Genomic DNA, 14,421 nt, shown 5'->3' with positions numbered 1-14,421 from the left:
ACCCTGCAGAAGTTTATTTTGGTGTTCTCACTGACTGTCCCAGGTTTGATTAAGAACTGTTTATCTAACCAGGCTGCTTTCGTTTTGTGGCCATGTCATTTCTCATGTGGGGATTTTTCAGTTTAAGGCTGAACGCAACATACACAAACACACACAGAGACACACACTAACACGCATGCACACAGTTCCTCACTGTGTTTGACATGGAGAGAGAGAGTATCACAGAGCACTGCTAGCCAGAACCACAAAACTCCACCCAGCCCCCAAAAAAGAGTCTCAGATTAGGAATGCTGCTGATCTACAATCAGGTCCCCCTGTCCATATAATCCTATTTATTATGATTAAAAAGGAAAGACTGATCCTAGATCTGACCCTGGTCTCTGACTCAAAGACCTCTCACAGTGAAAGGAGGACAACAAATCAAATGGTTGTCATTGAGATCATTTATCTGTAGAAACAGAAATAAATTAAAATGTAATTTGATTTGGAGCTGACGTTGTTGCAAGATAAGCAATCATCCCCCTCCTGACCAGGCCAGACAAACTGACACCACGTCCTCCTGACCAGGCCAGACAAACTGACACCACGTCCTCCTGACCAGGCCAGACAAACTGACACCACGTCCTCCTGGCCAGGCCAGACAAACTGACACCACATCCTCCTGGCCAGGCCAGACAAACTGACACCACATCCTCCTGGCCAGACCAGACAAACTGACACCACGTCCTCCTGGCCAGGCCAGACAAACTGACACCACGTCCTCCTGGCCAGGCCAGACAAACTGACACCACGTCCTCCTGGCCAGGCCAGACAAACTGACACCACGTCCTCCTGACCAGGCCAGACAAACTGACACCACGTCCTCCTGGCCAGGCCAGACAAACTGACACTACGTCCTCCTGGCCAGGCCAGACAAACTGACACCACGTCCTCCTGACCAGGCCAGACAAACTGACACCACATCCTCCTGGCCAGGCCAGACAAACTGACACCACGTCCTCCTGACCAGGCCAGACAAACTGACACCACGTCCTCCTGACCAGGCCAGACAAACTGACACCACATCCTCCTGGCCAGGCCAGACAAACTGACACCACGTCCTCCTGACCAGGCCAGACAAACTGACACCACATCCTCCTGGCCAGGCCAGACAAACTAACACCACGTCCTAAATGTTCTCATGTTCCCTAGGTAACGGTAGTGCACTACTTCTGACTACAGACCAAGGGAATAAGGTGCCATGTGGGGAATAAGGTGCCATGTGGGACATTGTAGTTGTCAGGAGAGAAGTCTTCTGACCTGGCTGGGACAGGTTAGGGAGGGAGGAAAAGAGGGATGGAGGGAGGAAGGTAGAGAGGGAGGAGAGGGGAGGAGGGAGAGAGTAGGTAGAGAGAGAGAGAGAGAGAGAGAGAGGGGATGACAGGCAGGGAGGTAGGACAGTAGTGGAGGAGGGGAGAGGGACGTAGAGAGAGGGAGGGAGGACAGTAGTGGAGGAGGGGAGAGGGACATAGAGAGAGGGAGGGAGGACAGGGGAGGAGGAGGGGAGAGGGACGTAGAGAGAGGGAGGGAGGACAGGGGAGGAGGAGGGGAGAGGGACGTAGAGAGAGGGAGGGAGGACAGGGGAGGAGGAGGGGAGAGGGACGTAGAGAGAGGGAGGGAGGACAGGGGAGGAGGAGGGGAGAGGGACGTAGAGAGAGGGAGGGAGGACAGGGGAGGAGGAGGGGAGAGGGACGTAGAGAGAGGGAGGGAGGACAGGGGAGGAGGAGGGGTGATGGTGGTAGTGGGTAATTGTGGTGATGGAAGCCAGGTTTCTCTCCTCTTTCAGCTCTGCACAGACACTCACATCCTCCCTTCTCCCTGTTTTCAAGTGGGAAAAGCAGAGATAAAGATGGAAAGAGAGAGAGAGAGAGAGAGAGAGAGAGAGAGAGAGAGAGAGAGAGAGAGAGAGAGAGAGAGAGAGAAAGAGATATCAAATGAGGTTCCTTCTCAAGCACCATCCCAAATAAAATAATAATCTGTTTCTCTTGGTTCCGTCTTGGTTCTCCCTCCTCTGTTTTCTGTCGTCCACGCGACTGACCCGTGTAACAACCTCCATATTAGGACAAGCCCAGAGAGAGAGAGTGGGACACACACACACACACACCGAACACACACTCCATTAAGAGGTCAAAAGGTCGTGTTTACGTGTCACTGATGTTAAAACATAGCTGACAGGTCTTTATGTATTTTAGTTATTGTCACTCGATGTTCTCCGTCTGTTCTCGTCTTCCAATAGTAGGGCACTATATAGGGAATAGTAGGGCACTATATAGGGAATAGTAGGGCACTATATAGGGAATAGTAGGGCACTATATAGGGAATAGTAGGGCACTATATAGGGAATAGTCTGGCACTATATAGGGAATAGTAGGGCACTATATAGGGAATAGTATGGCACTATATAGGGAATAGTAGGGCACTATATAGGGAATAGTAGGGCACTATATAGGGAATAGTAGGGCACTATATAGGGAATAGTAGGGCACTATATAGGGAATAGTCTGGCACTATATAGGGAATAGTAGGGCACTATATAGGGAATAGAATGGCACTATATAGGGAATAGTAGGGCACTATATAGGGAATAGTAGGGCACTATATAGGGAATAGTAGGGCACTATATAGGGAATAGTAGGGCACTATATAGGGAATAGTAGGGCACTATACAGGGAATAGTATGTCACTATATAGGGAATAGTAGGGCACTATATAGGGAATAGTAGGGCATTATATAGGGAATAGTAGTGCACTATATAGGGAATAGTAGGGCACTATATAGGGAATAGTAGGGCACTATATAGGGAATAGTAGGGCACTATATAGGGAATAGTAGGTCACTATATAGGGAATAGTAGGGCACTATATAGGGAATAGTAGGGCACTATACAGGGAATAGTAGGGCACTATATAGGGAATAGTAGGGCACTATATAGGGAATAGTAGGGCACTATATAGGGAATAGTAGGGCACTATATAGGGAATAGTCTGGCACTATATAGGGAATAGTATGGCACTATTTAGGGAATAGTATGGCACTATATAGGGAATAGTAGGGCACTATATAGGGAATAGTAGGGCACTATATAGGGAATAGTCTGGCACTATATAGGGAATAGTAGGGCACTATATAGGGAATAGTAGAGAACTATATAGGGAATAGGGTGCCATTTGGGATGCATCTTTCTCTGTCATCTGATCTCCAGCTTCCTTCCTTAACTCCAGCTCTTCCAGACCGTTTGAAATCATCATTTTGATGACTATATTTGCGAACTGCGTGGCCTTAGCTGTCTACATCCCCTTCCCAGAGGACGACTCCAACGCCACCAACTCAAACCTGGTAAGTCACACCTGATCTGACACAGGCTCTTATGTCATGTTGCTATGGTTATTATGCTCTGTTTGACTGGAGGTACCAGGTGGCTGTGTGGGGGGGTTGAGTTGTCATGATACCTGTATCACCATCCTCCCTTTTGTGTTTTGGTGACATTTACATTTACGTTATGTGGAGTGCAGCTAAGATGTTGACTTGGGACTTCTGTATGGTACATACTGTATGTGTTGGTGTTTGAGTGTGTAAATGGTGTTGGTGTTTGAGTGTGTACATGGTGTTTGAGTGTGTAAATGGTGTTTGAGTGTGTACATGGTGTTTGAGTGTGTAAATGGTGTTGAGTGTGTAAATGGTGTTTGAGTGTGTAAATGGTGTTTGTGTGTGTACATGGTGTTTGAGTGTGTAAATGGTGTTTGAGCGTGTAAATGGTGTTTGAGTGTGTAAATGGTGTTTGTGTAGAGTGAATGGTGTTGAGTGTGTAAATGGTGTTTGAGTGTGTACATGGTGTTTGAGTGTGTAAATGGTGTTGAGTGTGTAAATGGTTTTTGAGTGTGTAAATGGTGTTTGAGCGTGTAAATGGTGTTTGAGTGTGTAAATGGTGTTTGAGTGTGTAAATGGTGTTTGAGTGTGTACATGGTGTTTGAGTGTGTAAATGGTGTTGAGTGTGTAAATGGTGTTTGAGTGTGTAAATGGTGTTTGTGTGTGTACATGGTGTTTGAGTGTGTAAATGGTGTTTGTGTGTGTACATGGTGTTTGAGTGTGTAAATGGTGTTTGAGTGTGTAAATGGTGTTTGTGTGTGTACATGGTGTTTGAGTGTGTAAATGGTGTTTGAGCGTGTAAATGGTGTTTGAGTGTGTAAATGGTGTTTGTGTAGAGTGAATGGTGTTGAGTGTGTAAATGGTGTTTGAGTGTGTACATGGTGTTTGAGTGTGTAAATGGTGTTGAGTGTGTAAATGGTTTTTGAGTGTGTAAATGGTGTTTGAGCGTGTAAATGGTGTTTGAGTGTGTAAATGGTGTTTGAGTGTGTAAATGGTGTTTGTGTAGAGTGAATGGTGTTGAGTGTGTAAATGGTGTTTGAGTGTGTACATGGTGTTTGAGTGTGTAAATGGTGTTGAGTGTGTAAATGGTGTTTGAGTGTGTAAATGGTGTTTGAGTGTGTACATGGTGTTTGAGTGTGTAAATGGTGTTTGAGTGTGTACATGGTGTTTGAGTGTGTAAATGGTGTTGAGTGTGTACATGGTGTTTGAGTGTGTAAATGGTTTTTGAGTGTGTAAATGGTATTTGTGTAGAGTGAATGGAGGGAATGTGGGGCTCCCGAGTGGTGCAGTGGTCTAGGTCACTGCATCTCAGTGCTAGAGGTGTCACTACAGACCCTGGTTCGAATCCAGGCTGCATCACATCTTGCCGTGATTGGGAGTCTCATAGGATGGTGCACAATTTGCCCAGCGTCGTCCAGGTTTGGCTGGCTTGTCTAGTAAAGAAAATGTGCTGACCTGGTCCTCCTGTATGTTACTGGGTGTGGTTGAGACTGTAACTGCTGGCTGTGTGGTGACCTGGTCCTCCTGTATGTTACTGCGTGTGTTGAGACTGTAACTGCTGGCTGTGTGGTGACCTGGTCCTCCTGTATGTTACTGCGTGTGGTTGAGACTGTAACTGCTGGCTGTGTGGTGACCTGGTCCTCCTGTACGTTACTGCGTGTGGTTGAGACTGTAACTGCTGGCTGTGTGGTGACCTGGTCCCTTTGATTAATGTGTGACCTGGTCCTCCTGTATGTTACTGCGTGTGGTTGAGACTGTAACTGCTGGCTGTGCGGTGACCTGGTCCTCCTGTACGTTACTGCGTGTGGTTGAGACTGTAACTGCTGGCTGTGCGGTGACCTGGTCCTCCTGTACGTTACTGCGTGTGGTTGAGACTGTAACTGCTGGCTGTGCGGTGACCTGGTCCTCCTGTATGTTACTGGGTGTGGTTGAGACTGTAACTGCTGGCTGTGTGAAGTTAATATGGAATGACTTGATATGTTTTGATGGATGCTGTGTGGTGGAGACAGACAGGTCATGTTTTGTTGGACCATGGGATATTAATATACATGGTGATACAGACAGGTTGTGTTTAAAACAGACCACATTTCCATACTATTTATCTTCATTAGAGTTACCAATGAAAATGGTTCATGGTAAGACATGCTTGTCAGTATCATCCATAAGGACCAGTTGGATCACCAGGAGAATGGTTAATGTAGAACTACTAGCCAGGAGAATGGTTAATGTAGAACTACTAGCCAGGAGAATGGTTAATGTAGAACTAGCCAGGAGAATGGTTAATGTAGAACTACTAGCCAGGAGAATGGTTAATGTAGAACTAGCCAGGAGAATGGTTAATGTAGAACTACTAGCCAGGAGAATGGTTAATGTAGAACTACTAGCCAGGAGAATGGTTAATGTAGAACTACTAGCCAGGAGAATGGTTAATGTAGAACTACTAGCTAGGAGAATGGTTCATGTAGAACACCTAGCCAGGAGAATGGTTAATGTAGAACTAGTAGCCAGGAGAATGGTTAATGTAGAACTACTAGCCAGGAGAATGGTTAATGTACAACTACTAGCCAGGAGAATGGTTAATGTAGAACTACTAGCCAGGAGAATGGTTAATGTAGAACTACTAGCCAGGAGAATGGTTAATGTAGAACTAGCCAGGATAATGGTTAATGTAGAACTACTAGCCAGGAGAATGGTTAATGTAGAACTACTAGCCAGGAGAATGGTTAATGTAGAACTACTAGCCAGGAGAATGGTTAATGTAGAACTACTAGCCAGGAGAATGGTTAATGTAGAACTACTAGCCAGGAGAATGGTTAATGTAGAACTACTAGCCAGGAGAATGGTTAATGTAGAACTAGCCAGGAGAATGGTTAATGTAGAACTACTAGCCAGGAGAATGGTTAATGTAGAACTACTAGCCAGGAGAATGGTTAATGTAGAACTACTAGCCAGGAGAATGGTTAATGTAGAACTACTAGCCAGGAGAATGGTTAATGTAGAACTAGTAGCCAGGAGAATGGTTAATGTAGAACACCTAGCCAGGAGAATGGTTAATGTAGAACTACTAGCCAGGAGAATGGTTAATGTAGAACTAGCCAGGAGAATGGTTAATGTAGAACTACTAGCCAGGAGAATGGTTAATGTAGAACTACTTGCCAGGAGAATGGTTAATGTAGAACTAGCCAGGAGAATGGTTAATGTAGAGCTACTAGCCAGGAGAATGGTTCATGTAGAACTACTAGCCAGGAGAATGGTTCATGTAGAACTACTAGCCAGGAGAATGGTTAATGTAGAACTACTAGCCAGGAGAATGGTTAATGTAGAACTACTAGCCAGGAGAATGGTTAATGTAGAACTACTAGCCAGGAGAATGGTTAATGTAGAACTACTAGCCAGGAGAATGGTTAATGTAGAACTACTAGCCAGGAGAATGGTTAATGTAGAACAACTAGCCAGGAGAATGGTTAATGTAGAACTACTAGCCAGGAGAATGGTTAATGTAGAACTACTAGCCAGGAGAATGGTTAATGTAGAACTACTAGCCAGGAGAATGGTTAATGTAGAACACCTAGCCAGGAGAATGGTTAATGTAGAACTACTAGCCAGGAGAATGGTTAATGTAGAACTACTAGCCAGGAGAATGGTTAATGTAGAGCTACTAGCCAGGAGAATGGTTCATGTAGAACTACTAGCCAGGAGAATGGTTCATGTAGAACTACCTAGCCAGGAGAATGGTTATGAAGCAGAATGGTTAATGTAGAACTACTAGCCAGGAGAATGGTTAATGTAGAACTAGCCAGGAGAATGGTTAATGTAGAACTACTAGCCAGGAGAATGGTTAATGTAGAACTACTAGTCAGGAGAATGGTTCATGTAGAACTACTAGCCAGGAGAATGGTTCATGTAGAACTACTAGCCAGGAGAATGGTTCATGTAGAACTACTAGCCAGGAGAATGGTTAATGTAGAACTTCTAGCCAGGAGAATGGTTAATGTAGAACTACTAGCCAGGAGAATGGTTAATGTAGAACTACTAACCAGGAGAATGGTTAATGTAGAACTACTAGCCAGGAGAATGGTTAATGTAGAACTACTAGCCAGGAGAATGGTTAATGTAGAACTACTAGCCAGGAGAATGGTTAATGTAGAACTACTAGCCAGGAGAATGGTTAATGTAGAACTACTAGCCAGGAGAATGGTTAATGTAGAACTACTAGCCAGGAGAATGGTTAATGTAGAACTAGCCAGGAGAATGGTTAATGTAGAACTACTAGCCAGGAGAATGGTTAATGTAGAACTACTAGCCAGGAGAATTGTTAATGTAGAACACCTAGCCAGGAGAATGGTTAATGTAGAACTACTAGCCAGGAGAATGGTTCATGTAGAACTACTAGCCAGGAGAATGGTTCATGTAGAACTACTAGCCAGGAGAATGGTTAATGTAGAACTACTAGCCAGGAGAATGGTTAATGTAGAACTACTAGCCAGGAGAATGGTTCATGTAGAACTACTAGTCAGGAGAATTGTTAATGTAGAACTACTAGCCAGGAGAATTGTTAATGTAGAACTACTAACCAGGAGAATGGTTAATGTAGAACTACTAGCCAGGAGAATGGTTAATGTAGAACTACTAGCCAGGAGAATGGTTAATGTAGAACTACTAGCCAGGAGAATGGTTAATGTAGAACTAGCCAGGAGAATGGTTAATGTAGAACTACTAGCCAGGAGAATGGTTAATGTAGAACTACTAGTCAGGAGAATGGTTAATGTAGAACACCTAGCCAGGAGAATGGTTAATGTAGAACTACTAGCCAGGAGAATGGTTAATGTAGAACTACTAGCCAGGAGAATGGTTAATGTAGAACTACTAACCAGGAGAATTGTTAATGTAGAACTACTAGCCAGGAGAATGGTTAATGTAGAACTACTAGCCAGGAGAATGGTTAATGTAGAACTACTAGTCAGGAGAATGGTTAATGTAGAACTACTAGCCAGGAGAATGGTTAATGTAGAACTACTAGCCAGGAGAATGGTTAATGTAGAACTACTAGCCAGGAGAATGGTTAATGTAGAACTACTAGCCAGGAGAATGGTTAATGTAGAACTACTAGCCAGGAGAATGGTTAATGTAGAACTACTAACCAGGAGAAGGTCACATATCTACAGATGTAGGATCTTAATTTGATCATTCCTTTGTTGCTGAGAATTTTACTGCTCAGCAGGAAATGCAAACGTGTAGTTTATTCTTTTAAAACGTCTTCTAAAGTCTGTCAGGTGGCTGTTATCCGTCTACATTAGAAGTGTTGGACACTAATCCTCTGAGGTAAGATAAAGCTTGTCTGTTTGTCTGTCTGCCTGTCTGTTTGCATGTACAGTATATCTGCCTGTCTGTCTGTCTGTTTTTTCTGTCTGTCTGTCTGTCTGTCTGTCTGTCTGTCTGTCTGTCTGTCTGTCTGTCTGTCTGTCTGTCTGTCTGTCTGTCTGTCTGTCTGTCTGTCTGTCTGTCTGTCTGTCTGTCTGTCAGAGCTGGAGATTGACATGGACTCATCATCTCCCTATTTCTCCTCTCTCTCTCTGTCTCTCTCTCTCTCTCTCTCTCTCTCTCTCTCTCTCTCTCTCTCTCTCTCTCTCTCTCTCTCTCTCTCTCTCTCTCTCTCTCTCTCTCTCTCTGTCTCTCTCTGTCTCTCTGTAGTCTGTGACTGCATAATGTGTGGCTAGCTAATTGTTCCTGGTTTTGAAAAAGCACAACCTGTGGGCCAACACAAATTTGTCACAACAGATTTCAGGCTGGAGCCATTTTCTTGTGAACCGGAAAATATAATCAATTCTTGGCTGTGATCTCTCTCTCTCTTTCTCTTCTCCCTCTCTCTCTCTCTCCTCCCTCTCTCTCCTCCCTCTCTCTCTCTTCTCCCTCTCTCCCTCTCTCTCTCTCTGGCGTACTACCTGACAACCACAGGACACACTATGAATACCAGAGAGACAACCTGACCATGATCTCCTGCAGTCTGCACAGTCTACCATCATGTTCCATGTCCACATTACACTACACTTCACAACACGCATGTGAAGGGAGAACAAAGTGCCAGCAGGACAGCAGTGGTTACAAAGGGGAGACTGAAGAGACTGGGGAGACTGAGGAAACTGGAGAGACTGAAGGGACTGGGGAGACTGGGGAGGCTGGAGAGACTGGGGAGACTGGAGAGACTGGAGAGACTGGGGAGACTGGGGAGGCTGGAGAGACTGGGGAGACTGGAGAGACTGAGGAAACTGGAGAGACTGGGGAGGCTGGAGAGGCTGGAGAGACTGAAGAGACTGAGGAAACTGGAGAGACTGAAGGGACTGGGGAGACTGGAGAGACTGGAGAGACTAGAGAGACTGGGGAGACTGGGGAGACTGGAGAGACGGGGGAGGCTGGAGAGACTGGAGAGACTGGGGAGACTGGAGAGACTGGAGAGACTGGAGAGACTGGGGAGACTGGAGAGACTGGGGAGACTGGAGAGGCTGGAGAGACTGGAGAGACTGGAGAGGCTGGGGAGACTGGAGAGCCTGGAGAGACTGGAGAGGCTGGGGAGACGGGGAGACTGGGGAGACTGGAGAGGCTGGGGAGACTGGAGAGACTGGAGAGGCTGGGGAGACTGGAGAGCCTGGAGAGACTGGAGAGGCTGGGGAGACTGGGGAGACTGGGGAGACTGGAGAGGCTGGAGAGACTGGAGAGACTGGGGAGACTGGGGAGACTGGGGAGACTGGAGAGACGGGGGAGGCTGGGGAGACTGGGGAGGCTGGGGAGACTGGAGAGACTGGAGAGACTGGAGAGACTGGGGAGACTGGAGAGACTGGGGAGACTGGAGAGGCTGGAGAGACTGGAGAGACTGGAGAGACTGGGGAGACTGGGGAGACTGGGGAGACTGGAGAGACGGGGGAGGCTGGGGAGACTGGGGAGGCTGGGGAGACTGGAGAGACTGGAGAGACTGGAGAGACTGGGGAGACTGGGGAGACTGGAGAGACGGGGGAGACTGGAGAGACTGGAGAGACTAGAGAGACTGGGGAGACTGGGGAGACTGGAGAGACTAGAGAGACTGGGGAGACTGGAGAGACGGGGAGGCTGGGGAGACTGGGGAGGCTGGGGAGACTGGGGAGGCTGGGGAGACTGGAGAGACTGGAGAGACTGGAGAGACGGGGGAGGCTGGGGAGACTGGGGAGACTGGGGAGACTGGGGAGACTGGAGAGACTGGAGAGACGGGGGAGGCTGGGGAGACTGGGGAGACTGGAGAGACGGGGGAGACTGGAGAGACTGGAGAGACTGGAGAGACTGGAGAGACTGGGGAGACTGGGGAGACTGGAGAGACTGGAGAGACTGGAGAGGCTGGAGAGACTGGAGAGACTGGAGAGACTGGGGAGACTGGAGAGACTGGGGAGACTGGGGAGACTGGGGAGACTGGGGAGACTGGAGAGACGGGGGAGGCTGGGGAGACTGGGGAGGCTGGGGAGACTGGAGAGACTGGAGAGACTGGAGAGACTGGGGAGACTGGGGAGACTGGAGAGACGGGGGAGACTGGAGAGACTGGAGAGACTAGAGAGACTGGGGAGACTGGGGAGACTGGAGAGACTAGAGAGACTGGGGAGACTGGGGAGACTGGAGAGACGGGGGAGGCTGGAGAGACTGGAGAGACTGGGGAGACTGGGGAGACTGGAGAGACGGGGGAGGCTGGAGAGACTGGAGAGACTGGAGAGACTAGAGAGACTGGGGAGACTGGGGAGACTGGAGAGACGGGGGAGGCTGGGGAGACTGGGGAGGCTGGGGAGACTGGAGAGACTGGAGAGGCTGGGGAGACTGGAGAGACGGGGGAGGCTGGGGAGACTGGAGAGACTGGAGAGGCTGGGGAGACTGGAGAGACGGGGGAGGCTGGGGAGACTGGAGAGACTGGAGAGGCTGGAGAGACTGGGGAGACTGGGGAGACTGGAGAGACTGGAGAGACTGGGGAGACTGGAGAGACTGGGGAGACTGGAGAGACGGGGGAGGCTGGGGAGACTGGGGAGGCTGGGGAGACTGGAGAGACTGGAGAGACTGGAGAGACTGGGGAGACTGGAGAGACTGGGGAGACTGGAGAGGCTGGAGAGACTGGAGAGACTGGAGAGACTGGGGAGACTGGGGAGACTGGGGAGACTGGAGAGACGGGGGAGGCTGGGGAGACTGGGGAGGCTGGGGAGACTGGAGAGACTGGAGAGACTGGAGAGACTGGGGAGACTGGGGAGACTGGAGAGACGGGGGAGACTGGAGAGACTGGGGAGACTAGAGAGACTGGGGAGACTGGGGAGACTGGAGAGACTAGAGAGACTGGGGAGACTGGAGAGACGGGGGAGGCTGGGGAGACTGGGGAGGCTGGGGAGACTGGGGAGGCTGGGGAGACTGGAGAGACTGGAGAGACTGGAGAGACGGGGGAGGCTGGGGAGACTGGGGAGACTGGAGAGACGGGGGAGACTGGAGAGACTGGAGAGACTGGAGAGACTGGAGAGACTGGGGAGACTGGGGAGACTGGAGAGACTGGAGAGACTGGAGAGGCTGGAGAGACTGGAGAGACTGGGGAGACTGGGGAGACTGGGGAGACTGGGGAGACTGGGGAGACTGGGGAGACTGGAGAGACGGGGGAGGCTGGGGGAGACTGGGGAGGCTGGGGAGACTGGAGAGACTGGAGAGACTGGAGAGACTGGGGAGACTGGGGAGACTGGAGAGACGGGGGAGACTGGAGAGACTGGAGAGACTAGAGAGACTGGGGAGACTGGGGAGACTGGAGAGACTAGAGAGACTGGGGAGACTGGGGAGACTGGAGAGACGGGGGAGGCTGGAGAGACTGGAGAGACTGGGGAGACTGGGGAGACTGGAGAGACGGGGGAGGCTGGGGAGACTGGAGAGACTGGAGAGACTAGAGAGACTGGGGAGACTGGGGAGACTGGAGAGACGGGGGAGGCTGGGGAGACTGGGGAGGCTGGGGAGACTGGAGAGACTGGAGAGGCTGGGGAGACTGGAGAGACGGGGGAGGCTGGGGAGACTGGAGAGACTGGAGAGGCTGGGGAGACTGGAGAGACGGGGGAGGCTGGGGAGACTGGAGAGACTGGAGAGGCTGGAGAGACTGGGGAGACTGGGGAGACTGGAGAGACTGGAGAGACTGGGGAGACTGGAGAGACTAGAGAGACTGGGGAGACTGGGGAGACTGGAGAGACTGGAGAGACTGGGGAGACTGGGGAGACTGGGGAGACTGGAGAGGCTGGAGAGACTGGGGAGACTGGGGAGACTGGAGAGACTGGAGAGACTGGGGAGACTGGAGAGACTGGAGAGACTAGAGAGACTGGGGAGACTGGGGAGACTGGAGAGACGGGGGAGGCTGGAGAGACTGGAGAGACTGGAGAGACTGGAGAGACTGAAGAGACTGAGGAAACTGGAGAGACTGGGGAGGCTGGAGAGGCTGGAGAGACTGAAGAGACTGAGGAAACTGGAGAGACTGAAGGGACTGGGGAGACTGGAGAGACTGGAGAGACTAGAGAGACTGGGGAGACTGGGGAGACTGGAGAGACGGGGGAGGCTGGAGAGACTGGAGAGACTGGAGAGACTGGAGAGACTGGGGAGACTGGGGAGACTGGAGAGACGGGGGGAGGCTGGGGAGACTGGGGAGACTGGGGAGACTGGAGAGACTGGGGAGACTGGGGAGACTGGGGAGACTGGAGAGACGGGGGAGACTGGAGAGACTGGAGAGACTAGGGAGACTGGGGAGACTGGGGAGACTGGAGAGACTAGAGAGACTGGGGAGACTGGGGAGACTGGGGAGACTGGAGAGACGGGGGAGGCTGGGGAGACTGGAGAGGCTGGGGAGACTGGGGAGGCTGGGGAGACTGGAGAGACTGGAGAGACTGGAGAGACGGGGGAGGCTGGGGAGACTGGGGAGACTGGGGAGACTGGGGAGACTGGAGAGACGGGGGAGGCTGGGGAGACTGGGGAGACTGGAGAGACGGGGGAGACTGGAGAGACTGGAGAGACTGGAGAGGCTGGAGAGACTGGAGAGACTGGAGAGACTGGAGAGACTGGGGAGACTGGGGAGACTGGAGAGACGGGGGAGGCTGGGGAGACTGGGGAGACTGGAGAGACTGGAGAGACTGGAGAGACTGGGGAGACTGGGGAGACTGGAGAGACGGGGGAGACTGGAGAGACTGGAGAGACTAGAGAGACTGGGGAGACTGGGGAGACTGGAGAGACTAGAGAGACTGGGGAGACTGGGGAGACTGGAGAGACGGGGGAGGCTGGGGAGACTGGGGAGACTGGAGAGACTGGAGAGACTGGGGAGACTGGGGAGACTGGAGAGACGGGGGAGGCTGGAGAGACTGGAGAGACTGGAGAGACTAGAGAGACTGGGGAGACTGGGGAGACTGGAGAGACGGGGGAGGCTGGGGAGACTGGGGAGGCTGGGGAGACTGGAGAGACTGGAGAGGCTGGGGAGACTGGAGAGACGGGGGAGGCTGGGGAGACTGGAGAGACTGGAGAGGCTGGGGAGACTGGAGAGACGGGGGAGGCTGGGGAGACTGGAGAGACTGGAGAGGCTGGAGAGACTGGGGAGACTGGGGAGACTGGAGAGACTGGAGAGACTGGGGAGACTGGAGAGACTGGAGAGACTAGAGAGACTGGGGAGACTGGGGAGACTGGAGAGACGGGGGAGGCTGGAGAGACTGGAGAGACTGGAGAGACTGGAGAGACTGGGGAGACTGGGGAGACTGGAGAGACGGGGGAGGCTGGGGAGACTGGAGAGACTGGAGAGGCTGGGGAGACTGGAGAGACTGGAGAGGCTGGGGAGACTGGAGAGACTGGAGAGACTGGAGAGACTGAAGAGACTGGAGAGACTGGAGAGACTGGAGAGGCTGGAGAGACTGGAGAGACTGGAGAGGCTGGGGAGACGGGAGAGACTGGAGAGACTGGGGAGACTGGGGAGACTGGGGAGACTGGAGAGACGGGGGAGGCTGGGGAGACTGGGG

General features: G+C 50.9%; 1 protein-coding gene across 1 annotated transcript in view; it reads left to right on the top strand.

Annotated features, from left to right (window-relative positions):
* LOC106592969 (voltage-dependent L-type calcium channel subunit alpha-1C) overlaps window positions 1-14,421 on the top strand; it is a 649,914-nt gene that overhangs the window by 236,711 nt on the left and 398,782 nt on the right. Inside the window, 1 exon segment of the mRNA XM_045700254.1 lies at window positions 3,271-3,376. Coding sequence (XP_045556210.1) covers window positions 3,271-3,376 — 106 coding nt within the window.

Source organism: Salmo salar, chromosome ssa17 (assembly GCF_905237065.1).
Source record: "Salmo salar chromosome ssa17, Ssal_v3.1, whole genome shotgun sequence".
Classification (NCBI taxonomy): Eukaryota; Metazoa; Chordata; class Actinopteri; order Salmoniformes; family Salmonidae; genus Salmo; species Salmo salar.
Note: the sequence above shows the minus strand (reverse complement) of the source record. Positions and strands in the feature narration are given on the sequence as shown.